Source organism: Phocoena phocoena, chromosome 2, assembly GCF_963924675.1.
Source record: "Phocoena phocoena chromosome 2, mPhoPho1.1, whole genome shotgun sequence".
Lineage (NCBI taxonomy): Eukaryota > Metazoa > Chordata > Mammalia > Artiodactyla > Phocoenidae > Phocoena > Phocoena phocoena.
Window position 1 is genome coordinate 145,490,632 of NC_089220.1, and position 26,384 is coordinate 145,517,015.

The 26,384-nt window shown below is 50.9% G+C and overlaps 1 protein-coding gene across 2 annotated transcripts in view; it reads left to right on the top strand.

Moving 5' to 3' along the window:
* The window catches only part of APBA2 (amyloid beta precursor protein binding family A member 2), a 194,511-nt gene that overhangs the window by 130,416 nt on the left and 37,711 nt on the right, over positions 1 to 26,384 (top strand). The window contains exons 3-5 of one of the 2 annotated variants that reach the window (XM_065872994.1): positions 1,101 to 2,091; positions 18,345 to 18,425; positions 19,490 to 19,526. In XM_065872994.1, the coding sequence (XP_065729066.1) occupies positions 1,141 to 2,091; positions 18,345 to 18,425; positions 19,490 to 19,526 (1,069 nt within the window). In that variant the 5' untranslated portion in view covers positions 1,101 to 1,140. Of the gene's footprint in view, positions 1 to 1,100; positions 2,092 to 18,344; positions 18,426 to 19,489; positions 19,527 to 26,384 lie in introns of those variants that run through there. The other variant, XM_065872995.1, reaches the window with a different exon arrangement.

A 26,384-nucleotide genomic window follows, 5' to 3' on the forward strand; every position in this document is an offset into this window, starting at 1 on the left:
AACATGGATGGACCTAGAGATAATCATACCAAGTCAGAGAAAGACAAATATCATATGATATCACTTATATGTGGTATCTAAAAAAAATGGTATAGGTGAACTTATTTACAAAACGAAAACATACAGACAGACATAGAAAAGAAACTAATGATTATCAAAGGGGAGAGGATGGGGGAGGGATAAATTAGGAGTTTGGGATTAAAAGATACACACTAGGGCTTCCCTGGTGGCGCGGTGGTTGAGAGTCCGCCTGCCGATGCAGGGGACATGGGTTCATGCCCCGGTCCGGGAAGATTCCATATGTCACGGGGCGGCTGGGCCTGTGGGCCGTGGCCGCTGAGCCTGCGTGTCCGGAGCCTGTGCTCCGCAACGGGAGAGGCCACGGCGGTGAGAGGCCCGCGTACCGCAAAGGAAAAAGAAAAAAAGATACATACTACTTTATATAAAATAGGTAAACAACAGGATCTAATCTATAGTTCAGGAGACTATATTCAATACCTTATAATAACCTGTTGTGGAAAAGACTCTGGAAAAGAATATATATATAAAACTGAATCGGGCTTCCCTAGTGGCGCAGTGGTTGAGAGTCCGCCTGCCGATGCAGGGGACACGGGTTCGTGCCCTGGTCCGGGAGGATCCCACATGCTGTGGAGGGGTTGGGCCCGTGAGCCATGGCCGCTGAGCCTGCGCGTCCAGAGCCTGTGCTCCTCAACGGGAGAGGCCACAGCAGTGAGAGGCCCGCGTACAGCAAAAAAAAAAAAAACAAAAAAACTGAATCACTGTGCTGTACACCTAAAAGTAACACAATGTTGTAAATCCACTATACTTCAAATAAAAAAAAAGAGAGGGAAGTCTCGAATGAGCAGGGAGTTGGGGGGAAAGCAGCAGGCATCCTGGGGGTCGTTGGGGCCTCCTCCTCCAGCCCCGGTGTCCTCCTCTCTCTTTGGCAGGTGTGTGCGCCGGTCCTGACACACCAGTCAGCTGGGGTGGGGGCGTCACGTCGTTTGAACAGACTCGCGTTACATCGCTCTGGTGTAAACCATGCTGGTGGGGCATGCTTCTCGGGCTCTGACTGTCCTGTCCCCTCTTCCTCCCCACAGTGGCTGCCCGTTGATGACAATGGCCGCGTGACTGCCCGCCATGGCCCACCGGAAGCGTCCGAACACGGCGAGCAGCATGCTGGACCACAGGGCGAGGCCAGGCCCGGAGCCCGAGAGCGAGGATGCCGAGCTGCCCCTGGAGGAGTACGTGCCCAAGGGCCTGGAGCTGGCGGCCCTGCGGCCCGAGAGCCCTGTGCCCGCCGAGCAGGGCGGCCACGACCACAGCCCCGATGGGGACTCCAGCTCCGACTATGTGAACAACACCTCCGAGGAGGAGGACTATGATGAGGGCCTCCCCGAGGAAGAGGAGGGCATCACCTACTACATCCGCTACTGCCCCGAGGACGACAGCTACCTGCAGGGCATGGACTGTAATGGGGACGGCTACCTGGCCCACGACACGCACCACCTGGAGACGGACGAGTGCCAGGAGGCAGTGGAGGAGTGGACGGATCCGGCGGGCCCGCAACTGCACGGCCACGGGGACCAGGGCAGCCCCGGCTACCGGGACAGCCACCTCCCCACCCCCGAGGTTGAGGCCTCTATGCTGGAGGCCCAGGACCAGGAAGAGGGTGTCCACTACTGTCCCGGCGAAGAGGCCTACCAGGACTACTACCCCGCTGAGGCCAACGGGAACGAGGGCAGCGCATCCCCCTACCGCCCGAGGCGCGGGGACGGGGACCTGGAGGACCAGGAAGAGGACATCGACCAGATCGTGGCCGAGATCAAGATGAGCTTGAGCACAAGCAGCATCACCGGTGCCAGCGAGGCCAGCCCTGAGCACGCGCTGCTGCGGGCACCCGAGCCGGGGCCCGGGGGCCCCTCGGAGGCCTGCCCGCCTGCCGAGGCCCGCCGCGGCCCCAGCAGACACGAGGGCCGGCCCAAGTCCCTGAACCTGCCTCCCGAGGCCAAGCACCCCGCAGACCCCCAGAGAAGCTTCAAGACCAAGACCAGGACTCCTGAGGAGAGGCCAAAGTGGCCCCAAGAGCAGGTAGGACCCTGGCTGTCCCCAGGGAAGGGGATGGAGGGGCCCGGAGAGCAAAGGTGCTGCTGTAACCTGTAGATCAGAATGTGTGCCTAGCTCTCCATTCCCTCAGTTATGTGTGGATGGCCCAGCCACTCCTGTTCACCCATCAGGTGCCTTAGCTAAATGTCAAGAAAATCTGGTGGAAGGCTGATTGGCAACCAGGGCTCCCAGGAGACACCCCAGCCCACCCAGAAGAGGTTGGGTCTTAGTGTGCCTGCCCTGGATCTGCTCACTTGGGGGTGGTCCCTGTGACGGTTGCCCCTCACCAGGGGGTTTCTTCAGGCTGGCCGGACTTCGGCAAGGATGGGGGGCTACCGGTGAGTGCAGGCAGCTGCGGCTGGTGGTTGGGGGCAGCCTAGCGTCGAGGGGCAGCGACCTGAGTGCATTTCACTGGGGATGGTTTTATTGGGTGACTACTTCTCTGAAAGCTTGGGGGCCTTGGCATGATGGGCAATTAGCTGTAAAAAACCATTTTGCAAATGATTATTTGAAGGTTTGACAAAGTCTTGGAGAAGAGATGTATGCTAATGAGGCCAGTGGGTTTAAGCGTAACTGTTTTCTTTTAATTATAGCAAAGTGAGTGTGTATTCTAATGAACCCTCTTGACAAGCTGCCTTTCAAAAAAACTTACATGTATATAAAAAGATGTGAATATTAGACGCATGTAAAGGAACTTGTGTTTAGCTAAATCTGTGGGCAAATGAGAACGAACTGCTTTCATATTTTTTAAAGGCTTCATTAATATTATTTTTTTCCCCAGAAGAGTTCATGCATTTGAAAAGTATAGATAGTGAGAGCTCGTGTTTGGGCAACAAGTCCTATCGACTCACTGTAGGTTTCTGGAACTTCCCTTTGATGCTTTTTTTTTTTTTTTAAAGATCGTTAGGCATAAATTGACTTCACTTTCGGGGTGTTCCTGTCATTTGAGGCCGTTCTGTGTGTGCTGGGGGCTTTGGGGTGTAAAGAAACTGCTGTCCGCTAGCAGATGTGGAGGACGCCCCCCAACAATAGCGGCGGCTCTGGGGTCAAGGTCTGGGCTTTAGGGAACAGTACTGCTGTCCTTCTGCAGTCCTGGCAGGACTGGACTCACCACAGGTCGATGTGGACCACGCGAGGCAGATGACGTGCTGAGCCTCGCCAGGACAAGTGATGCCCGGACAAAGTTCCAGTCAAGAGAAATGATCTCTAGGGCATATGGTGGGGAGTGCACGAGACCTGATGTTGGGCTTTACTTAAATCGCATGCCAGTTTGAGTGAAAATGCAGCCCTTTGGGTTGGAGGGCTGGGGGTGGATGAGGGTGGAGGCGGGGGCCCAGAGGAGGTCTGTTTTTCAGGCGTGGCATTGGGTGGAAGGGCAGGTACCTTTTCTCCCCAAATAGAGTGTTTCCTTGAAACAAATGCTCTCTTCCAAGACCCCGGAAAGGCTCATTTATGCTGGTTTATTATTGCCTAGTTTTTCTGGCTTTATTCACTCATTCATTCACAAGTTAATTCCATCAAGGGGAGAGGCTGGTGATTCCCAGCTCAGGGCGGACAAGGGCCCCCGAAGAAACTGGCCTCCTCTTGAGGGCTCTGCCCTGGCTGGGTCATCATGTCTTATAGACCTGAATGGCTCATCCAGATGAAGAACACTTTGAAATTTGATCAAGTAGACCCGCTGGTGGCAGGAACCGTCTTGAAAGCAAGATATGCGTGCGTGTGTGTGTGTGTGTGTGTGTGTGTGTGTGTGTGTGTGTGTCTGCGTGTCTGCGTGTCTGCGTGTGTCTGTGTGTAAAGAAGGAAGTTCCCTGGGAAGTTTGGCAATTCCTTGCTTCAGACCACAGCCTGCCTTTCTAAAAGGAACCCCCTTCTACCCTGGGAATATCCAGGCCGTGTGGCCAGCAAAGTCCTGGCCCCCAACAGGTCCACAGGGTGCTCCTGAGTCCCACGCCAGCCCCCCCAGTACTGTGCACACAGTGAAGGCTGTGGTGGAACTCACCTGAGGGAGAAATGGACAGCATCAGCCATCTAGGTGCTTAGACTGTTGGTTTGTAAAGTATGGTCCACGGCCCAGCACCACCGGCGGCCCAGGACTGCCAGTGCCAAGCCTGCATTTTGTTTTGTTTTTTTAATTAGTTTTTATTGGAGTAGAATTGCTTTACAATGTTGTGTTAGTTTCTGATGTACAGCAAAGTGAATCAGTTATACATATATCCACTCTTTTTTACATTATTTTCCCATATCGGTCATTACAGAGTATTGAGTAGAGTTCCCTGTGCTATACAGTAGGTCCTTATTAGTTAAGGCTGCATTTTAGCAAGATGCCACATGCAGTTTGAGAAGCAATTCTTGGAGGACTCCTGTTGGAGGAGAAGTACATAGATAGCATCCCTCCTTTCTTCCCCTCATTTCAAAGCTCGAAAAGTTATGTCGTGGGTGCTTCTAAGAGTGCTGAATAGCACTTCACTCAGTCGCTGTATGGACGACAATATTACAGTAGAATTAGAAATGGGACCGTGGTTCCCACCTTCTCAGACTCTGGCACTGAGCATAAACAATGTCTCTAGCTGCCATCGTGGTCCCACGTGTGATTCTGCCATCCTGCTTTTAAAATCTGCCATGTTGTAAATGTCGCTCCGTGTTGTCATATCGTTTTCCTGATCCTTTTTGCCAACCTTTGAAGTTCAGGCAATGGGCCATCTAATTGATTTGTCTGTACATATCCTGCCATGGAGTGTGCAGGTTGCAGATGGCATTTTCTTTTATATACGAGACTATACAGACCTCTTTGTATGAGGGAGGCAGGTTTTCCTCCTTTGGATTTATTACTTGAGGATAAATTCCCAGGCTATGCATGAATGCTGACCCCATGATCCTCTTGTCTGATACTTTACTTTTCTTCTACGAATGGTTGGTGCCTTTTATCTTTTGGGGTCTCGATGCTTTTCCATTTCCTAGCAACACTTTATACGTGCACCACAGATGTTACTTTTTGCTGCAGATGTTTTTCTTTAGCCTCTTTTCTTTTCTTTTTTTTTTTTTTTTGCTGTACGTGGGCCTCTCACTATTGTGGCCTCTCCCGTTGCGGAGCACAGGCTCTGGATGCGCAGGCCCAGTGGCCATGGCTCACGAGCCCAGCCGTTCCGCGGCATGTGGGATCTTCCCGGACCGGGGCACGAACCCGCGTCCCCTGTATCGGCAGGCGGACTCTCAACCACTGCGCCACCAGGGAAGCCCTAGCCTCTTTTCTTTTGAAAAGGCTCCAGTTTGCAGTTAGAGCTGCCCCCACGCAGCTCTGAGGAGACTGAGAGGTCTGCACGGGGGCACGCAGGTCTGGAGAACCTGAAGGAGGTGGACTTGGCGTTGCGGGAAGCTAGGGTGTGATCGTGGGGAACAGAGGAGATCCGCGTGTGAGTATTTTTACAGGAAAAAAGTTTTTTCAAATCAATGAAAGTTTATTGAGGACATTTTGGAAAATAGAGGCAAAAAATATTTTGCCCTGTGACATTGTAGAATTCCAGCATTGAGTTTTCATTTTGTAGTAGCCTACATGGGGAAAGAATCTGAAAAGGAATATATCTATAACTCAAGTGACTTTGCTGTACACCTGAAATAACACAACATGGTAAATCAACTATACTTCAATAAAAAATAAATTAATGAAAAAACAAAACAGGGCTTCCCTGGTGGCGCAGTGGTTGAGAGTCCACCTGCCGATGCAGGGGACACGGGTTCGTGCTCTGGTCTGGGAAGATCCCACATGCCGCGGAGCGGCTGGGCCCGTGAGCCGTGGCCGCTGAGCCTGCGCGTCCGGAGCCTGTGCTCCGCAAGGGGAGAGGCCACAACAGTGAGAGGCCTGCGTACCGCAAAAAAAAAAAAAAAAAAAGTTTTCAAATCAAAGAGACAAATTGCCTCTCAGGATTTCCCCGAAGCATCCGCTTAGAGGTGTTCTGTAAACGGGGTGTGCCTGATCCTTATTTTTCATGGATTTGGTATCTGTGAATTTGCCTGCTCGCTAGAGTTTATCTGTAACCTTAAAAATCTATACCCATGGCACTTATGCAGTCCTTTTCGGACATGCACAGACAGGCAAAAAAATTGAGTCATTCAACATGCCCCTTCCCAGCTAAGTTTGAACAAGGAGATGCCCTGCCCTGTTTTAGCTCGTTCTATGAAAAAGTGTCCTTTTTGTGGTCCTTTTAGTGCCGTGTCTCTTGCGTTTGTGTGCTTGTTGCTGATGATAGAGTGACCCCCAAGTGCAGTGCTGAAGTGCTGTCTAGGCCTTTTGGAGAGAAACACGTGTGTTGGGTGTTTCATTCAGGTGTGAATGACAGAGCTCTTGACCGTGAGTTCAGTGTTAACAGATAACAACATGGTACATTCAGAAAAAGGAAGAAGAATTTGCCGATCAGTACCTGGGACTGCTCCACGGAGTGCTGGAGTAACATCTACAGGGTGTGAGGGAGTGATGGAAAAGTGGCTAACTTTGTGGATTTGTGAGATGACCACCCATTCAAAAACATCTTGTTATAAGGCTGAAAACCCTAACTCTGACCCTAGCCAATGAAATTGACAGTCTTGTTATCCCGGGTCAGGAAAATGTGAAACTCTTCTCAGCTAGTGTTTTATTATATATACTGGATATAATTAATTAGTTGTGAGTAATACATGGTAAATAAGGTGTCTTTAAATAGAAACATACATAGAACAAGGTCATGTATGGATCGGTTGATGAAATGTGGGGACCAGAGGCTCAGGGGAAGCTCACCCTGTATTTCCTCTGGGAACGGTGGTCCAGGATCCCCTCATTCAGGGTTCACGGCAACTTTATTGAACATAACAGCCACGAACAAGGAGAGCTGACTGTGTTGGGTTGGCAGATGACTTTGAGAAACTCTGCTGCAAAGCCTTCCCCTTCCTAGAGATCCCCCCCGTGCTCGCATGGGTGCCGCCTTCATCCCAGACTCCCAGCGACGAGGACACCGCAGCCCTGCTCCGCCCACCTCTCCCGAACACTCTGGAGCCTCAAGCCCTTTTCTCTACCTGCAGGAAAACACCAACCAAAGATGCACATCCTCGGGGCAGTGGGCCAGACCGTGTGACATCCCAGGACCTGTCCCCGTATGGCTCAGTCCCAGGATGGTCATCATCAACCCACAGTGGTGGGAAAGCTGTCACCTCTGTCACCTTTGGGACCCGTGGCTTCTGAGGATTTAATGTTTCTTGTTTTGCCATTTGTGGAAAATCCCTGGGTGACGGTGGAGGTGACGCCGGTGTGGGTAGTGACGGCCAGCAACGTGCTAGGGCTTTACGTATATGATCTCAGTGAGTCTTAGAGCAACTGGAAGAGGTAGGGACTAGGGTTATTCCCATTTTACAGATGAGGCCTTTGAGACCTGTGTGGCGTCGGTACCGCATCCATGGTTACACAGTATGAGGCCTGAACAGTTGGTTAGGGCAAGGCTCGTACCTGTGACCCTGGGCAGCTCTAGAAGAGGTGATGCCGAGCTCAGCGAGGGGTGAGTGTGGGTGAGTTTCCTCTGCCCTGTCATCCGTTTACTCGTTATCAGTTATCACGAGACCTGACGGGCTCTACCGTTCACGGCGAGTGTGTCCTGGCACCAGCAAGGTGACCGGCAGACACCAGACCTCCGGCCTGTAAAACTGTCGCAACGTCCTGACTTCATGAGGGCTCAGGCCATAGATCAAATCAATCAAGTAGAGATTATTCATGGGGCATTTTTCTTAATTTTGTTGAGCTTTGGTGACATGAAATATTGATTTGTTTTTTTTTTTTTACATACAGCAATTAAAGGGTGCATGAGTTGGGTCCAGCCAGATGCATATTGAATATCCAGATAGAATGGCCGTTTCTGCATCTGCCAGGGTGGTCCTCTGCCCTTTGGCAGCGAGGCCGGGAGTGTGGAGGGAGGACCCCACCCGGGCTGGTGTCACAGCTTAGGAGGACCAGGCGAGTCCTCAGTGCACCTCCTGTGAAGAGGGGTGCCCCCCATGCTCCTGGGGGCACGGTAAGAGCATGTTTGTCCAGCACCAAAGATCCTGGTTCCGTGGGTCTTTGGGGTGCCTGGGGTGACAGGCTCTTGTGGTCCCTGCTGTGCGTCTGTGTTTGGCAAGGACTCACTTGTAACAGCTCTTGTGAGATCAGGTCCTCCAGAATCACCTGCTTTGTGCCCGAACTTCTTTCAGAGACTCTCCATCCTCTGCGCCTTGTAGATTCCTAGGGCTGCAGCCTTCCCTGGCCCTCCATGCCCGTGTGGGCTGGGTACACATCAGGGCTTCAGTGATCGTAGAGATGGAGGCTTCAGATTTACGTGACCACCACGTGGAACAGCTCCACACGTCTGGAGGGCAAACCAAAGGCGTGTTTTGATTCTTCGGGGTTTTCATGATTTCTGTTTATTATCAGCCCAGCCAGTGCTTTCTAGAAAGAGCCCTCTGACAATAGAAAAAGGGAAAGACCAATACATCGTAGTCAACTTGATATAGCAGTTAGAGGGAGGTGTGATCCAGGGCCCCGAGGCCACATCACACACACGAGTGTTCAGCGTTGCTCCCTGTGCGGGCGCCTTTGCTGTGATTGGCGTTCAGTCAAGACTTGCTTCATGCAGGACCTTTGGAGATGGTGGCAGGAATGCTGACACCAAATAGGGAGGGGGAATATTAGGGGCAGGGGCAACCTTGGTCTGCCCTGTGTAGGGGGTGGCACCGTGATGCTCCCGCTGGGCTCACATGTGCCTTGTTCAGCGACGTATGAAGCAAGTATGAGCACCTGCTTTTTGTAGAGGACCCCCTGGCCCTGAGAGGCCGAGAGAAGAGCATCCTGGGGTCGCTGGTGCCCAGGTGGAAGCAGGTGTGCCAGGGGCCCTGGTGCTTGCAACAGTGCCCAGGTGGGAACAGTCTGCCCAGACCTGGCCCCCAGGCCGGACCAAGCTGGAGAAAGAGCCCTCGGGCAGGTGCTGAGGACAGGGCTTGCTGAGGTGGAGTGGGGGAGGGGTGTCCAGGAGCATGGCCGGACAGCGGAAGGTCTTCGACACCCCCGAGGCCTCCGTGGAGTGCAGCTGGCCTCTTCCTTCCTGAAGCCCTGCTCCAGTTCTGCAGCCGTCCCCACACCTCTGCCTGCCTGCCCGGGCATCAGTCCTGGACGTCCCTTTGCTCATGGGGAGGGTGCATGGAAGGGCCCCTGGGCTCCTGTGCTCCTCCCCAGCCTCGTCCCCGCCCAGTGCGCCTGCTGTCACTAATTCCCGGGACCGCCCTGGAAAACGAAATCCAGGCCTCGGCATCCTAAGCCCCTCGCTTGATCTGCCCGAGCTCCCAAACTTGATTTCTTGGAGCCCATTTGCCGAGTCAGCGCAATGCCCTGATTTGATTTTTATGAAGCCTCTTGAGGACCTGTGACTAGAGGTGGCTGTTATTTTCATGGAACAGTTCATCTGGCAGGAATCTGGGCTTGCGTCAGGGCTTTTAAAATCTAGTTAAAGCGGGGCTTCTAAAACACTGTCTTTATTGTTTGGGAAAATCATGTAAAGCCCCTCCCCTAACAGTAATCTAGAAAGTTCCTTCCCTGCCCCCCTCGTCCACCTTCGAGAGAGTTGGGGCTAGTGGTTAGGAGCACAGATGGCAGAGCCAGGAAGCCTGGACCTCACTCCACTGCACCAGCTCCTGGTTTGGGAATGTTCTGGACATGCCACCTGGGGCTGTGGGAGCAGAGCTGATTGGGTCAGTATCTGGCAACGGATGGTGAGGGGCGTGGAGCGCTTGCCGTGAGGATGCGGGTGCGGGTCTTACATCCGTGGGAATCTCAGGAGGTGGGGGAGGCAGTCAGGTGAGGCTGTGCACGCAGCTGGGACCGTGCTGGGCCGGGCAGGGAGCAAGATGATGTCCCCATTTTCTGGGGTGACATCAAGGGAGGGACGAAGCCAGCAGGGTGAGGCAGGATGAGAGGAGGCATGGGACTGGCCAGGGACACCGTGGAGACGGGTGGAGCCTGATGGGCGGGGGTGACATGTGGGGTGGGAGCAGCTCCCCAGGTGCCCACAGGCTCTCCCCTCTCTGCAGGCCCTCTTCAGGTGCCCCCTCTCCCCGCAGGGATTTCTTGGGGGGCGGTTCTCACATCCTCCTGGTGGCATCCTCAGCCCCTTTCTGCTCTGGATTCCCTGATCTGGGGGGCCGTGTGGCAGCCACACATCTCCAAGGGTGCTCTGATTTTCTCACACTCGATTCTGAATTGAAAGTTAACTGAGATCCCCACTTTCCAGGCAGATGAGCTGGGCTCCAGACCACCGGTCTCTCTCTAATTCCAAACGCCATCCCTCCTTTACCCGGGGTTTCTGAACGTAATTCACACTCCCCACCTCCTGGGCTGGCTGGCGTCTGCGAGCCCTCCCACGCAGTCCGTGCGAACTGCACTTACGATGTGCCAGGCCCTGGGGGTGCAGAGATGAAAGTGACTTAAGTCTGCATTGAGAAGCTCGTTCTAGAGGGAGACAGACACGCAGAGACTCACCATCCATCCGGGTGGGGCTGGGTGATCAGCAGAGACCCCGCTGCCCAGCCCATGAGTCCCTTGCAGGCTTCCTGGGGACGGGCTCCCACGTGGGTGATAAGCAGAGAGGTCTTGGGACTTTGAAGGGGGGGCTTTGGGAAGTCAGCTGACCAGGCGGGCTGAACGTGGAGGTCACGGGCGTCCTTAGCATGCAGTGGGGTTGGGGATTGTGATGGGGGCCAGAGCCCTGGAGGAGGACAGGTGGAAGGTGAAGGGCTGGATTGAGGATGCTGATGAGAGAGGGACAGAGCAGGGCCATCAGGGGGTTGGGGAAGTGGGAGGACCCTGAGCATCTCTGGTGGATGGCCACCAGGGCAGAGGCTCCCGTGTGGGCGCACAGGGGATGGGTGGGGAGCATCTGTAAGGGCAGGCAGGGAGAGATCTGAGGAGATGCCAGCAGGGAGAGGGTGCCTACCACGTGTGGAGCTGGGATTGCGTTGCTTTGACTCGAATTGCACTGCTTGGCCAGTGTTGTGTGTCCAGGGCAGGTTTCGGGGAAGGAGAGAGGTGGGTGGGGGACTGAGGCAGGGCGCTGCCCCACCTGCATCTCCCGTCCTCGGGCCCCTGCAGCACCGCCACCGTCCCCCACATGTGCCAGGGGCTCAAGATACATCCCACAATATCAGTCAGTCACGTGACATTCCCCAGGAAGTGCAGGGCTCCATGGGAGAATATATAGTAACAACTTCTGTTCAGGGAGAAAGACCACATTGCTGAGCACGAGATTCGGAGATGGAACAGCATGGCGATGGCAGTCACGGGGTTTGCACCCCAAAGCGCTCAGATAGCGGTCAATGCTAATCAGTTACTAAAAAAGACACGGCACTGTGTCTTCAATAGGAGGCTAACCAAGAATAGCTCCCAACCCTACATCAGATAATACCATGGACAGCTCAGGAAAACTGAGCACAGCTCAGAAAGGCTGAGAAGGGGGTGAGGCACAGGATGGCACCCCAGGGCCTAGCGTGGACTCCAGACCCTGCCAAGACCACAGTCAGCCTTCATGGAAGAGAAGCTGGTCTCTCCACCTGAGACCAAGCCAAGGCCCAGATTACTGGAGCTGAAGGATGCTTGGATCTGGGCTTGCAGAACCTCATTGCCCGGCTGCTCAGGTTGGTTTCAACAGCCAGCAGATGGTCTTCTTAAGAGCTGGCGGTGTGCTGTCCTTGGTGCTGAGGCACTGCCGGGTCTGCCCACGGTTGGCCACCCTGCCCTGCTCTGGGTGCAGTCAGGCCAGCAGGTCAGCGAGCCTGCGCTAGACTTTGGCCGAGGGGTTACTTCTCAGGACACTGCTCGGGGCACCATGTCAGGTAGGAGGGAGGTTGTTGTTCGGGGCGTTGCCTCTTTGCCCTCCTTGGTCAATCCTCCTCTTCATTGGCCCTAACACTTGCAAACGACCTCTGATTCTGCCTCTGGGACCTATTGGCCCACTCTGACCTCTGGTGCAGCCCTATCCCTCCCCTCACCCTTCCCACTTCGACTTTGGATCTCACGCTTCCCCTCAAAGCAGCCCTTGGTGCCGGCTGGGAGACCTCTGTTCCTGACCTTCACTTCCAGAGCTTCTGGGTCTCTGGCTGTGGAGGGGTATGCACTGACACAGACTCACCCACCCAAGTGTCTTCCTCACAAGGGCTCACACCCAGACCACCCCACACCCAAGCCAGGTCTCTGGGTACTTCTGCTGCTGCTTTCTTCTCTAGTCATTGAAAATAGATGCTCTCCCTTGCTGTCATCTGTTCCCTTCTACATTCATTCATTCATTTATTCATTCGCGGGGACCCAAGTATATAAAAGATAGCATGCTGGTCACTTTTAGAAATATGAATGTTAATTTCAAGAAAGGAGGGATAGTCTAGACATTCACCCGTCCTCAAAACCTGCTCCAGACACAAGAGTAGTGGCGGGTCAGGGTGCTTCTTGCTGCATTGGATTTGCAGATCACGGGAGATGTCATGAAGTGGGATTGCTGCCCGAGGTTTTTCTTGCCTAATATCTTATTAATATTTCATCTCCAACCCTCTTTTAAATGCCAAGAAAAATGAAATCGGATGAATGAAGCCAAAGGTTTCCAAGTCACCTAAAATATGGGCCGTTTGGCCCATACTCAGAGATCATGGCCTGGTAATTTTTACCAGTATTTGTGGGAAGATTGATTTCTCTTCTGCACCACAGTTATAATGATCAAGTTCCAAAAAAAAACTTTTACATACAAAGCAATATTGTTCAGCCCTAAACAAAAAGGAAATTCTGACACCTGCTACAACGGGGATATACGTTGAGGCCACTATGCTGATGCTGAGTGACATTAGCCAGACACAAAAGGACAAATCCTGTATGATTCCACCCAAGTGAGGTACCTACATTAATTAAATCCATAGAGACGGAAGTGGGCTGATGGTTGCCAGGATAGGGGTGGGGGGAATGGGGGTTAGTGTTTAAAGGGGACGGAGTTTCCATCGGGGATGATGAAAAGTTCTGTGGCCGGATGGTGGTGATGATTGTACATCAGTGTGAATGAACTGAATGCCACTTAATTGTCCACTTAAAATTGGTTAAAACGATACATTTTATCGTACGTATATTTGCCACAATAAAAAAAAAAAAGAAGAAAGAAAAGGCTCTTGTCTCATTAACTGGCCTGAGCCAATTTGAATCATCTAAAACTAAGTTGAGCCAGTCTGAGCCCATGAAGGGGCAGAAGAGTGGTGGACGCCAGATTATGAATTCTGCTGGGCTTTCACGTAGCTCATGCAGACAACTGGGTTATGTAAAATGGTTGAGCTCATACCATGTTAGTATCATTAAAAGAAGAATATGGGGCTTCCCTGGTGGCGCAGTGGTTGAGGGTCCGCCTGCCGATGCAGGGGACACGGGTTCGTGCCCCGGTCCGGGAAGAGCCCACATGCCGCGGAGCAGCTGGGCCCGTGAGCCATGGCCGCTGAGCCCGCGCGTCCGGAGCCTGTGCTCCACAACGGGAGAGGCCACAACAGTGAGAGGCCTGCGTACCGCAACAACAACAACAAAAAATGCGATCGTCCCCAGAGGGGTAACTGTGATAAGAATAAAGACTTTATCCAAGCTCTCCTCCTCCTGCGGATAAATATCACAGAGTGACCCGAGTCGGAAGAGGAGTGGGAGAAAAAGAACAAAATTGTCATTTTTCAGAGCCACCTATTTGTCAGGGGATGGATTGGAGGGCCTTTGAGAGAAGGCCTGGAGGGCGCTGATCAGATCGTCAGGGGCCCCGTGGGTTATGCTCTCAGCTTGGCCCCACGGGAGCATCCTCAGTGTCGCTGCCCCAGCTGCCCCTCCTGAGCTGGAATGTCCGATGAGTCGGGCTGACCGATGCCTTGGAGAACAGAGCAAGAAACGACTCCTGGAGAAGACTCCTGCAGCCCTTGGGGTTTCTCTGACTCAGAGTTGTGTCTGGGGGCAGATAGGACAGTCCAGCGGCTTCCTTGGCTTTGCTGTCTGTCCCTCACTGAGCTCCCCTCCATGTCACTCACGTGCTCGTCATTCAGGACAGCACTCGGAAACACGCAGCTTTTGTTCCAGATGGTGTGAGCGGGCGTGCGCTTGTTTGCTGTTATTCCATCTGAAGCCATGTGGGGTATATTGCCAGATTCTCAGTTTAATCCAGCAGACACAATCAGAATTGACACGTTAAAAAATCCCAGCTTTATAGTTTCCCTAACTAGAGCCAAGATATTTATTCGAACAATTTATTCAAATTAGTGTATTTTTCTTACAAGCAAGTCATCTCTGCCCAGAACAGCCATCCCTGGTCCTGGCATTTTGTGACCAGCCTGTGCCATCACATCGTGCTCTGGTCTCCGGGCTCCATGGAGTGGGGAGAAATATGCATTAGCATATTTCAGGTCACATGTTTCACTCACCCCTCCCCCACAGCAATGGCTGATGGGGGTTCCAGTGGGTGGCACCAAGAACACCCCACTACAGGTACTTGATGAGGGATGTGGCCCTCCCATCCCTGTTGGCGTCTTATTTTGAGGTGTGCCTGGCTGCTGTACCATGGGGAGGGCACAGAAGGATTTAAACAGCATCTCCCTCTGAGATCCATATGGGCTTCTAACCATGTTCATTTCAGGTCCTGTGTCCCCTGCTGCCAAACCCCCCACCCTGGCCCCTGAGATGAAAATTTGAGCACCAGATGGGCTCTCCCAAGGAGAAGCAGTACAAGCCGTCCTCCTGCCTCTCTGGAAACAACCCCGGCTGTTTATTATGAGATGCAGTTGTCATGGTGATGAGTGGTCGGAGGGAGTTAGAGAAAATGTTGGCCTGGAGGGAAGGGTCGAGCCTGTGGAAGCTTTGGGGAGAAGCTGCCCTTGTACATGGACCTGAGACCTTGTGTTGCCTGTGGTCACCACGTGCTGTGGCCCCACACTGAGTTGTCTGGGGGATGGTGTAGGGCACTGACTTCCAGCCTGGGTTCCCCTGGCCAAACCCGAACTGTGTCCCCCAGAAGGGATACCTCTTCCATTTGCCAGAGATACCCAACACAAGGCCAGCGGCGGTCCTGGTGTTGCCGTTTCCCACTATGTATTCAGCACCTTGATGACAGTCTGTTGCCCCATATGATGGTCCTCCTTCTGCCAGAAAAATTAGGTTCTAGCCCAATCTGTAACATTTGTAGAAGGACTGTTATCTTAGTACTTCTGGGCTGCTAAAACAGAATACCATAAACTGGGGGACTTAGAAACAACAGACATTTACTTCTTAGTTCTGGAGGCTGGAAGTCCAAGATCAAGGCACTGGCAGATTTGGTGTCTGGTGAGAACCCACTTCCCTAAACAGCCATCTTCTTTTACATCCTCACGTGGCAGGTGGGGGGCGAGGGAGCTCTCTGAGGTCCCCTTTATAAGGGCACTAATCCCATTCATGAGGACCCCACCCTCATGAGCTCATCTAATCCTAATCACCTCTTAACAGCCCACCTCCTAATACCATTGCCCTGGGGGTTAGGTTTCAACATATGAATTTTGGCGGTGGGGGGCGGGGGACACAAATACTCAGTGTGTACTAGGTGTGGTTGACCCCGTTTTCATTTTTCAGTTGATTGGTTGGTTTCTTTGGGGCTTTTGGAGATTCCTGGTGCCTGTGTGGCTCCTTGTAAGGCAGTGCAGGCCTTCAGGAAATGAAGTTTGTGAACTTAGCCTAGGGATGGTCACCAGGTTAGAAATTTCGCAAACAAGAAGGTAAAATACTGATGTGCTCTAAGTGGATCTTGAAATTGGGAGGTGTACAGGACAGCAGAGGGTTGTCTGGGGCATGTCCCACATTAGAGCCTTACTTAAGGCAGACGAGAACACCCTTTAAGGTGAGAGACCCCTTTGGACATTACAGGAGGTTTTTCCTGGTGTGTCTTGTCCACAGCGGGAGGTGCAGAGCCAGTAGGGCTGCGACAGGAGCCCATTAGGAGTTCGGGAAGAAGCCTGGCTCCAGTGGGACCCTGGCAGGAGTGACCCCTTCAGGCTCAGCCCTGCAGGAAGGGGTGCTGTCTGCTCAGCTTGGGTAGCATGGATCCATGGGGGATAGATTAGACCTGATAGGAGAAGGATGGGGCCAGACCTGAAAGGAGGGCTGTGGTGGGTGGAGCAGGGGGCCCCAGAGCCCTGCCTCGGGACAGACCAGAACAGCGGGGCCAGGTCAGGGCCCACCGGCGCCGTCTGGGGGCTCATGGGGCTTTGGGTAGGGGCAGTCCTTTGGGCTTCCAGCAAGGAAGAGGGGACAAAGCAGACATCTGACCCTCCTGGCCCCAGCTGTGCCCTGCACCCCCTCTGCTCCGGGAAGGCCTCATTTCTTCCTGTGGGTTGAGCGAGCCCAGATTGCTCTCGGGATGTGGCACAAATCTGCCCGGTCCTTAATGCCCAGCCAGCTTTGTCCACCTCCTGTCTGAGCCATCCCCTCCACGCCCGCGGCCTCTGAAGCCCAGTGGTACCTGCAGTCATGGAGAGGATCCCTGGTCTGCCTCGTGCACAACCCCCCTGTTCCCTTCAGGGCTAGGACGGTGGGCCTGGGTCTTTTCAATTTTCTCTAACCCCTGCACAGAGATCTAATGAAGTCACAGGCCATGACAGTGACAGTCTAGGGCAGGGAAGACACGACACATGGCTGTGCTGCCTGAGCCTGTGGGTACCTGGCCATTCCTGTCCACACCTGGAGCCTCAGTCCTCTTACCTGTAAAGCAGGAATGGGCACATCCATCTCATATGGGAAAGGATGCGATCAATAATGTTACTTATTTATAAATAATGTAAATATAAGTATAATGTATACGTATGTTCATAATATAAATTTATTTATTTGTAAATAAAACTTGTTAACGTTATTGGCATCATCATATTGTTACTGCTTGATAATTTATTTCCAGAAAGTTCTGGAACTTGACTTAAGATGCTGGCTCACCAGAGCCTCCTCTGGGGTTTGGACAGTGATTTCAGTGCTCGGATCTGGAGAGATCTTCTGGATAGTGCAGGGCACTAAGTAGAGAAAATATACCTACACTTTAAATTTTGTTCGTCGAAGTAAGAGGAATTTTGGGTTGATGTCTTCCTTAAGAGAAGACTTATGACATGTCCTTGGGGCATTTTTCCTCTAGTAGTAGGTTGACTAATTTGCATTAACTAAGGAATTTAGATTTTTGAATTTGCATTGAACTAAGAATTTAAGTTTGTTAGAAATATAATTTTAACCCTTGGACACTGTCGTTGGGAATGTAAAATGGCTTAGCTGCTGTGGAAAACAGTATGGTGGTTCCTCAACAGATAAAAAATAAAATTACCATATGACCCTGCAGTCCTACTTCTGGGTATATATATATATATATATATATATATATATATATATATATATATATACCCCAAGAATTGAAAGCAGGAACTCTGAGAGATATTTGTACACTGGTGTTTGTAGCAGCATTATTCACAACAGCCAAAAGGTGGACGCAACCCAGGTGTGCGTGGACTGATGAATGGATAAACAAAGAGTGCTCTGTATAAATGGTGGAATATTATTCAGCCTTAAAATGGAAGGACATACTGACACCTGCTACAACAGGGATGAGCCTTGAGGACGTTATGCTCAGTGAAGTAAGCCAGTCACAAAAAGACAAATCTCGTATGACCCCACTTGTACGCGCTCCTTAGAGTAAGTTGATAGCGGGAACTGGTGGTTGCCGGGGGCTGGCGGTGGGGTGGGAATAGGGAGTTAGTGTTTGATGGGGACAGAGTTTCAGTTTTGTAAGATGAAACGAGCTCTGGAGATGGATGGTGATCGTTGCATAATAATGTGAGAGTACTTAATGCCACTGAAGTGTACGCTTACGAATGGTTAAGATGGCAGACTTTCTGTGATATGTATTTTACCACAATTAAAAATAGTAATAAACAAGAAATTAGAAAATATGATTCAAGTAACTTTTTAGAAGTATAAAAGTATACATATTATTGGCAGAAAAGTTAAATTATATCTGTATGTACACACACATACCTATATACACATGCATTTTACAAAATTGTATCATATTGTATCTCCAGTTTTGTGTCTTGGTTTATTTTTCTTTTTTTTAATTTAAATTTTTATTTATTTTTTATTTATTTTTATTTTTTCTCACGTGTGAAAACACCATCTTTGTCTTTAACTTCCCGGTTTCCAGGTTTGCAATGGTCTGGAGCAGCCGAGGAAGCAGCAGCGCTCTGATCTCAATGGCCCTGTTGACAATAACAACATTCTAGAGGTAATTTTTCCAAGGAAGAGAGTTCTGGCTCAGGGCCTTGATGTGGGAGCTGCCCACCCTGTCTTCATGGGCTTACGCTCTCCACCATGTTCTTGTCCCACCCAGTGCCTGGGGAAGGGGGGTCCCATCAAGCAAAGCCCGGTGGCCCTGCAGGACGAGGAAGGGAAGGCCCTTTCCTGTTGACTCAGACCCATACCACAGTGTGCCCATGTGTTGCCTTTGGTGCGTGGGGGACATTGGTGCTCCCCGATTTGACAGAAACTCATTCTATCCCATTATCTGACAGTCATGTTCTAAAACAGGATTACTCAAGGGTGGCACCATTGACATTTGGGGCCAGATCCTTCTTTGTCGTGAAGGGCCGTTCTTTGCACTGCAGGGTGTTTAGACACATCCCTGGCCTCTACCCACTAGATGCTAGTAGCAGCCCTCCTCCCCCAGTTGTGACAACCAAAAATGTCTACAGAAATTGCCGTATGTCCCCTTGGGGACAAAAATCACTTGGGTTGAGAGCCACAGTTCTAAACCAACAGTGTGGTTTTAAAAAACAATCCCATGTAAACTTTCACTGCCATGATGGGGAGGTTATTAGAATGAGGCCTTAAGCAAGTTATTTCCCTTTTCTGGCTAACATGGTTTGGATGAGATTTTCTAACTTGGATGAAATAACTGTGGCCACCCATGCAGTGGCGTCTGGTCTCCTTCCTTGCTTTTAAAGATGTGCCTGGAAATTCTCATGCCTACCAGTTAGGGAACCACTGGGTATATTCCTTCTACAGTGACATGCTAATCTGGTTTTAGCTGATGGCCTTTTGTACCCCAGGTTTTCCATGAGAATTGGTTACACGTACCCCACCCAAACATCATGGCGCCGGAAAGACACTGGTTAGCTGTAAGGAGCTGACTTCTTGGGAAGACCAGTCATGATTAATTAATTATGGTAATTAATTAATTACCATAATTAATTGCCACCATTAATTATGGTAATTGATCATCTTAACCTAGATCTTATGGGCCAACTACTTAAACCTACTGTGTGTGTGTGTTTTCATATTTCCTAACAGACGAAGAAGGTGGCATCATTTCCAAGTTTTGTGGCTGGTAAGTAACTGAATTTTCTCTCTTAGGGGACAGCTGACATATTTTTATCTCAAAGCAAATGGGACTTTGACTTTTGGTTTTCTTCCACAAAGCTTGTGTAGAAAACACTCCTTCAAGGGGAAGGCAGTTCTACAATAAGGCAAGGAGCTCGGCCCCACGTCTTCAATGGGAGGGGAGAAGATCCAATTGATTAGGGAACAGGAGACCATCCCATTTAATTATACTTTCAGTAATGGCCTCACACATAACACGATGATTGAATTAATAAATTGAAATGTCTCTGTATAAGCTGCTAATTATGATCTAACACTTTTGATTAGGGTGGATATAATTGCATCCAAATTTAGACTGCTAGTTTATTTTTAAAGACTCTTCATTTCCTTCCACTCTCCTGTCTCTTTTGAGGAGGTTAATATTGTATTTTAACATTCAATTAAAAAAAAAAAAACAACCCAGGGCTTCCCAGGCGGCGCAGTGGTTGAGAGTCCGCCTGCCGATGCAGGGGACACGGGTTTGTGCCCCGGTCCGGGAAGATCCCACATGCCGCGGAGCGGCTGGGCCCGTGAGCCATGGCTGCTGAGCCTGCGCGTCCGGAGCCTGTGCTCCGCAACGGGAGAGGCCACAACAGTGAGAGACCCGCATACCGCAAAAAAAAAAAAACAAAAAACAAAACCCAGCTGATCTGTGTCACTTTTGGTGTGGGGAGCACTCCTGCTTGGCTGTTGTCTGAAGGGCATCAGGGAACCCCTGGCAACTCCTTTAGGATGCCCTCCAACCACACGGTAAAGAGCCTCTTAAAAGTAGAATCTTTGCTTTGCCAGGAGGCTGATTCCTGCTCTTGCTGGTGGGTCACAATAAACAATGTGAAGTTTATTAATTCTTTCAATAAGCTGGTAATTGATTTTTATGAATATTTATGCGAGCAAGGTAAATTAATCTTCAGAAGTAAATGACTTTAGACTTTCACTACCCTGGTTTTCTTTTTTAGTAAAGAACTAAAAAAACCCGGGAAACTGAAGCCCTCAAATTTCCCTTTCAAGGGACTGACTGGTTTAAATCAGGCTAGCCCAACTCAAACTGGTTAAAAGTGAATTCACTGGCTCAACCCGGTTGCAACTGGTTCCACGTTATACTGGCTCGGTGTTGTTCCAGCTGGATAAAAACTAGTTTTGAACTGTCGGAACCAATATTACACAATTCAAATAGCCTTGACCCCGTTTTGACCAATTCCAGTAGGCTCAGATGGATTTCACTCAGCAGTTTACATGCGGTTTGGGGTACATTTTAGCTGGTTCAGACTGGATCACACTGGTTTTCATCAGGTCTCAGTAGATTATGATGATCCCAATCCAGCCTGCTAGTGTGGTTGTTCCAGGACCCAGGGACTGGCAGGACCCAGCATCTCCTTCCTAGGGGAGGATGTGGTACATCCCAGCTACAGTCTCCTTGGTGATCAGGATGCCAGGATGGGGCTGTGCCAGTCCACTGGTCTGGTGATGGAGGCTCTTGTGGATCCAAGAAGTTCACTTGTCTTTTTTTTTGTTTGCCTACTCCGTGCGGCTTGTGGGATCTTAGTTCCCCGACCAGGGATTGAACCCCGGTCCCCCACAGTGAAAGTGCCGAGCTCTAACCACTGGACCTCCAGGGAAGTCCCAAAGCTCACTTTTCAACGTATTGCATGGCGCCATTTGGGCAGGACTCCCTCAAACTGTCTGGGGGGATGATTTGCACATGAAGCTCCCCTGGCTTGAATCAGCCTCACACCTGCAGGGAGGGGAGGGGGAGGGACCGGGAAGCAGAGTGTGTGCCTGGGTGCCCCGAGTCATACCTCTAGCAGTCAGACTTCCAGAAGACTCCCCGCTCTATACCAGCTGACTGTTCTAGACCAAATCAAAACAGCTGCCTCCAACCAACCCAGACTGGCTAAGGCTGCTTGTGACCAGCTCAAACCAGTGTGGACCGCCTTACTTTAGAGTGTCCTATAGAAGAGAAGCCCTTCGACTGTTAACGAAAACGTAGCGATCTTAAAGCAAACACACACCCCTTCATAGCAGAGGATTCATATTCAACAAAGACTTGAAGGACCAAAAGTCTGACTCAGGAACAGGAAGAGATAATGATGAAACACCCTAGGATGGCATGAATGTGGGGAAACCACCCCCAAATTAGAAACGTTGATCAGTTAGGAATGTATTTCCATGCACCTACTGGGAGCTTGTCCAAACAGGGAAGCTTGTTGTGTACAGAGATCCAGAGGCGAGTGGCTCCTGGCTCCATGGGTTTGTGACACGGGAATCGGCCTTCTCCTCGGGCGGGTCACCTCAGCCCCAGCCAGTGTCCGTATCCTTCCGGACACCACTTCCTGTTCCGGACAGGAAGCAGAGAGAAAAGGGCAAAAGTCTACACCAGCCATGGTAGAGATGGGAAAGATGGTGACTGCGTCTCGATGGAAGATGCATCTTTGCGGGGTACAAAGCTTTGGACTTCCCATGGAGGGTACCTTGTAACCGGATGTATCCCTCGAGGGGCCCCTGGAAGCCGTACCCATGGAGTGAGTGTAAGAGGTGTTGTCTCCTGGGACACTGGGATGGCTCCACACACCCTCCCTGATGGGCGTTTCTTACCCTCGTGCTCGAGGCGAGCGCCTGGGCGGCTGTGTGGACACTGTGTGGACTCTCGGAAGAATCCAGCCGACAGACTGTGCTTCCTGCCTTATTCCCTCTGAGGAAGCAGCCCCACGTCTGGTTGAACTTAGGAGCCCTCATGACTCTGAGTGTTTAGTTGAACCTTAAAGTCCCTGATGACCTCTTTGTCTCCCATCGGCCAGAGATGTGCCAGTGACTGCACCTTGAACCTCAGGCTTGCCTGGACCACTGGGCTTCCAGGAAGGAGGGGAGCAGGTCTGGAGAGGGGGCTGGAGGGGATATGCCCTCGGTGTCGGCCACACCCCGTCTGGCAGGCGAGCATTCCAAGTGCGGGGGAGTCTTCGGGCACGTTCAGTCCTGTGGCCCAAGGTCTCAAGGGCTGAGAAGACCCACTGTGACCTTGAGGAGGAGTGGACCTTCTGCCAGCTCTGCACTGCAGGAAACCTTCCTGGAGCCTTGATGAGGGAGAGCCTTCAGTCCCAACTCATGCCTTACTTCACATCCTGTGTTGTTAATAATAATGAAAGATGATAGTTAGCAGTTACAGTGATGCCGTCTTCACATGTCTCAGGCGCTGGGTGTGTGCCAGTCCCTGTGCTGGGCCCTGTGCATCTCCTTCACGTCAGCCTAACTCACAGGTTAGGAAGCAGTGAGGCTCCTCCGAGGCCCCATGGCTGCCAAAGGGCGGAGCTGGGCCTTGGACGCACATCTGGGCACTTGATAGCCCGCCTTCCTTGCCGAGCTGGTTTCCTGACTCCCTAATACGCCTTCATTCAACACCATCAGTAACGGGCCAGATAGTCCTTGTCGGCGCTACTCGGGCCCGGCACGGCGCTGATGCCTTAACCATGCTGACTTGGTGACCTCCTAACAACCCCCAGGGACGGTGCTGCCACAGATGAGTAAACCGAGGCTCAGAGAGGGCGCATGGCCAGGGGGTCCCTGCACAGCCGGGATGGGAACCTGGGCTGGGAACCGGGCTGGGGTCTGAGCTCGCCGCGCCCTGCTGTACTGTCCGAGCAGCCCGCCGGGTGCAGCAGGAGCGGGGGTGCCTTCACCTGGTGAAGATGCACAGCTCCAGTTCTGGGGAGCCCACTGAGGATAACCTTCCAGATATCAGAGCTGCTGGCCCCACTCAGGCTCGGAGTCACCAAGTCATTGAGGGAAGAGCCCCCCCTGGTGACCACTGTCTGTGGGAAGACGCTGGCCCTCTCGGACCCTCTTGGATTGGAAGGTTGACACTGCAGGGTCCCTGTGGAGGTGGACCCCTGCACAGAACCCTCCCACCGTCCCGTGGGGAGGCATCCCAGGCGACAAGGAGTAGCAGGAACGCCAGGATGTTCCCTCCCACGGGCCGTGGAGGTGGCAGCATGCGTCCACGTGGGCCAGAGGGTCACCTGCTTCTGAACAAGTATATGTGAAAGTCTAGCTTTTCTATCAAACCAGACATGAGCTTATTAAAACCCAAAGTCTGGTGCTGGTCTCGGGCGATGGAGCCCCACAGCAGCAGCTTCAGCACCAAGCAAAGGCTGATAGATGGTGTTCTGTTCCTCACACTGCTCTCCCCCTGGTCCAGCAGCCAAGGCTCCTGTGAGGTGTCCTGGACCACCCACACCCCACCAAGACCCTGGGCTCGTGCTCAGATGCCGCTGGTTCTCCAGTCCAGGGCCCCTTAAAGGAGTCCTTACACCCTGTTGTCTGAACCTGTCAGTGTCCCACCGTGGGTGCTGGGAGATCACGCGGGCCTCATCCCCCGACTTCCAGACCTCGGGCTGAGCTCACCTCACACCTTCCCTCTCTGAGGGGTCCTCACAGTGGTGATGAAGCCACTTGGCTGTATTCATACACTGGGCACTTCAGATCTGAGCCTTGGTTTGCTCTTAAAGTAAGCAATTGGGGTGAACCTGTCCACATAAGACTCCTAAGTTGAAGGCAGCTCTCACCTCCTCCTTGTCAGCCTGTGACAGGGGCAGGGCTCCCGAGCCCAGAGCAGGCCTGGGTGGACACGTGGGCCCCCTGGGTCCGGGGTGCTATTGGCCAGAGAGTGGGAGTCAGAAGAGAGCAAAGTGTTCCATAGAGGGCTTAGGAAAACCAAAAAGACTCCTCCTTGTTAGAAACAAACAAAACCATGTGAGATCTTGTCTCCAGTATTCTATTTGCTCAGCATGAATAGGGCTTGGACCTGTTTTTAAATGGGAACATTTATTCACCAATAGAGGTTTGTTAAACTTTCTGTGAATAGTGCTTGGATCAATCCAAGAGCCATAAGATTGAAAAATGATTTCTACCCTGGAAATCCCTGTGGTACCTTCCTCTTTTCTTATCTGCACATCCCAGACCCCTAATCCCTCTCTGCAGTAGAAGCCATTGTTAAATTTCCTGTGAATCCTGCCAGAAATTTCCTGAACATATATAAGACTATACATAGAGCTTTTAATTTATTTTTTAATATTTTATTGAAGTATAGTTGATTATAGACCTTTTTCTTAAAATAGATACGGGCCACATGGGTCTGCACTTAGTTCTCTCACTTCTTGGTAGATTCCACTTCTTGATAGATTTCTTGGTAGAGACAACAACTATAAATTCACCTAATTATTCAAGTGGTAACACAGGAGTCAGTGACGTGGCCCTAGGATGCCCCACGATGGGGTATTAATCAGCCCCCTCTGGACTGATGGTTACATGGTTTCCACTCTGTGCAAAACTGAGCAGCCTTGTGGGTGAGTGCTTGTGACCAGGTGTGAGTTGAGTTCTTTTCTTTTCTTTTCTCTTCTTTCTTCCTTTTTTTTTTTTGGTTGCATTGGGTCTTTGTTGCTGTGCGCAGACTTTCTCTAGTTGTGTCGGGCTAGTCTTCGTTGCGGTGCACGGGCTTCTCATTGTGGTGGCTTCTCTTGTTGTGGAGCACGGGCTCTAGGGGCGCAGGCCTCAGTAGTTGTGGCTCACGGGTTCTAGAGTTCAGGCTCAGTAGTTGTGGCACATGAGCATAGTTGCTCCACGGCATGTGGGATCTTCCCGGACCAGGGCTCGAACTCGTGTCCCCTGCATTGGCAGGCAGATTCTTAACCACTGCTCCACCAGGGAAGTCCCATGGTGTGAGTTGTTTTGGAAAAGCACTTCCTGGATAGAGCGGGGTTACAGGTTAGCATCATGCCTGCTTGGATAAAGATGACCAGATTGCTTTCCCAAGAGGTAGAGAGGTCACATGGCTCTCCATCATGTGTGAGCATGTGGGTCACCTGTACTGTGTGCCATCCCCCTGTTTGCTCTTAGCCCCAGGCTGATGGGTGGAAAGTGGTATCTTGGTATTTTCACGTGCATATTTTCCATCAGAAGTGAATCCCAGATACCATTTTCCTATGCTTATAAGCTGTTTGTGTTTCTTTCCCTGTGCATTGCATGTTTATTTCCTTTGCCCATCCCTCTATCAGATTTTTGGTGTTTCTTATTTATTTGTGCTGTTCTTTACATATAAAGGAAATTAGCCCTTTGATTTATATTGCAAAAGTTTCCCCCAGGTTACAGTTGTCTTGAATTTCTTTTTGTTGTTATTGTACATTTTAAAATTTGCTGAACATTTTATGTAGTCAAGCGTATTCATGTTTTTCCTTTGAGGTTACTGAGTTTTTGAGATTAGTATGACCTTCACAGTCCTGAGATATTTTTAAGATAAAGTTTTCTTCTAGAGCTTTTATTTTGAATTAATTAAATATTTGGTTTATTTGGAATTTACTTTGGTATATGGATCCAGGAAAAGTTACATTTCAAATGAGACAGCTAACCAGTTGTGCCAAAGCTATCCAATGAATCTCTTTTTCCACTGGTTTGAAATGCAGCCTTCATCATACATTAAATTTGCCGTGTACATGTAGGGCTGTTTCTGGATCTGTTACACTGATTTGCCCACTCAGGTTCCCGAACGAGGCTGCTTGCTTTCCTGGATTTATACTGCATTTTATTCCCTGGTACAGCTAGTTCTTCCCCTTGCCACCATCATTCCTGATCACAAATCCCCTGGGTCCTCTCGCATATTTATTTTTCCATAGAAACTTTAGAATCAGTTTATCTAGTTATGCAATAAAAATTCCTATTGTTCTTTTAATCTGGCACGCCATGCATTAAATTTATCTATATAGGGGAAGTGTCACCTTTACAATATAGAATCTTAGCCAGAAAAGGACTTATCTTTCCATTTATTCAAGCTTGTTTATCT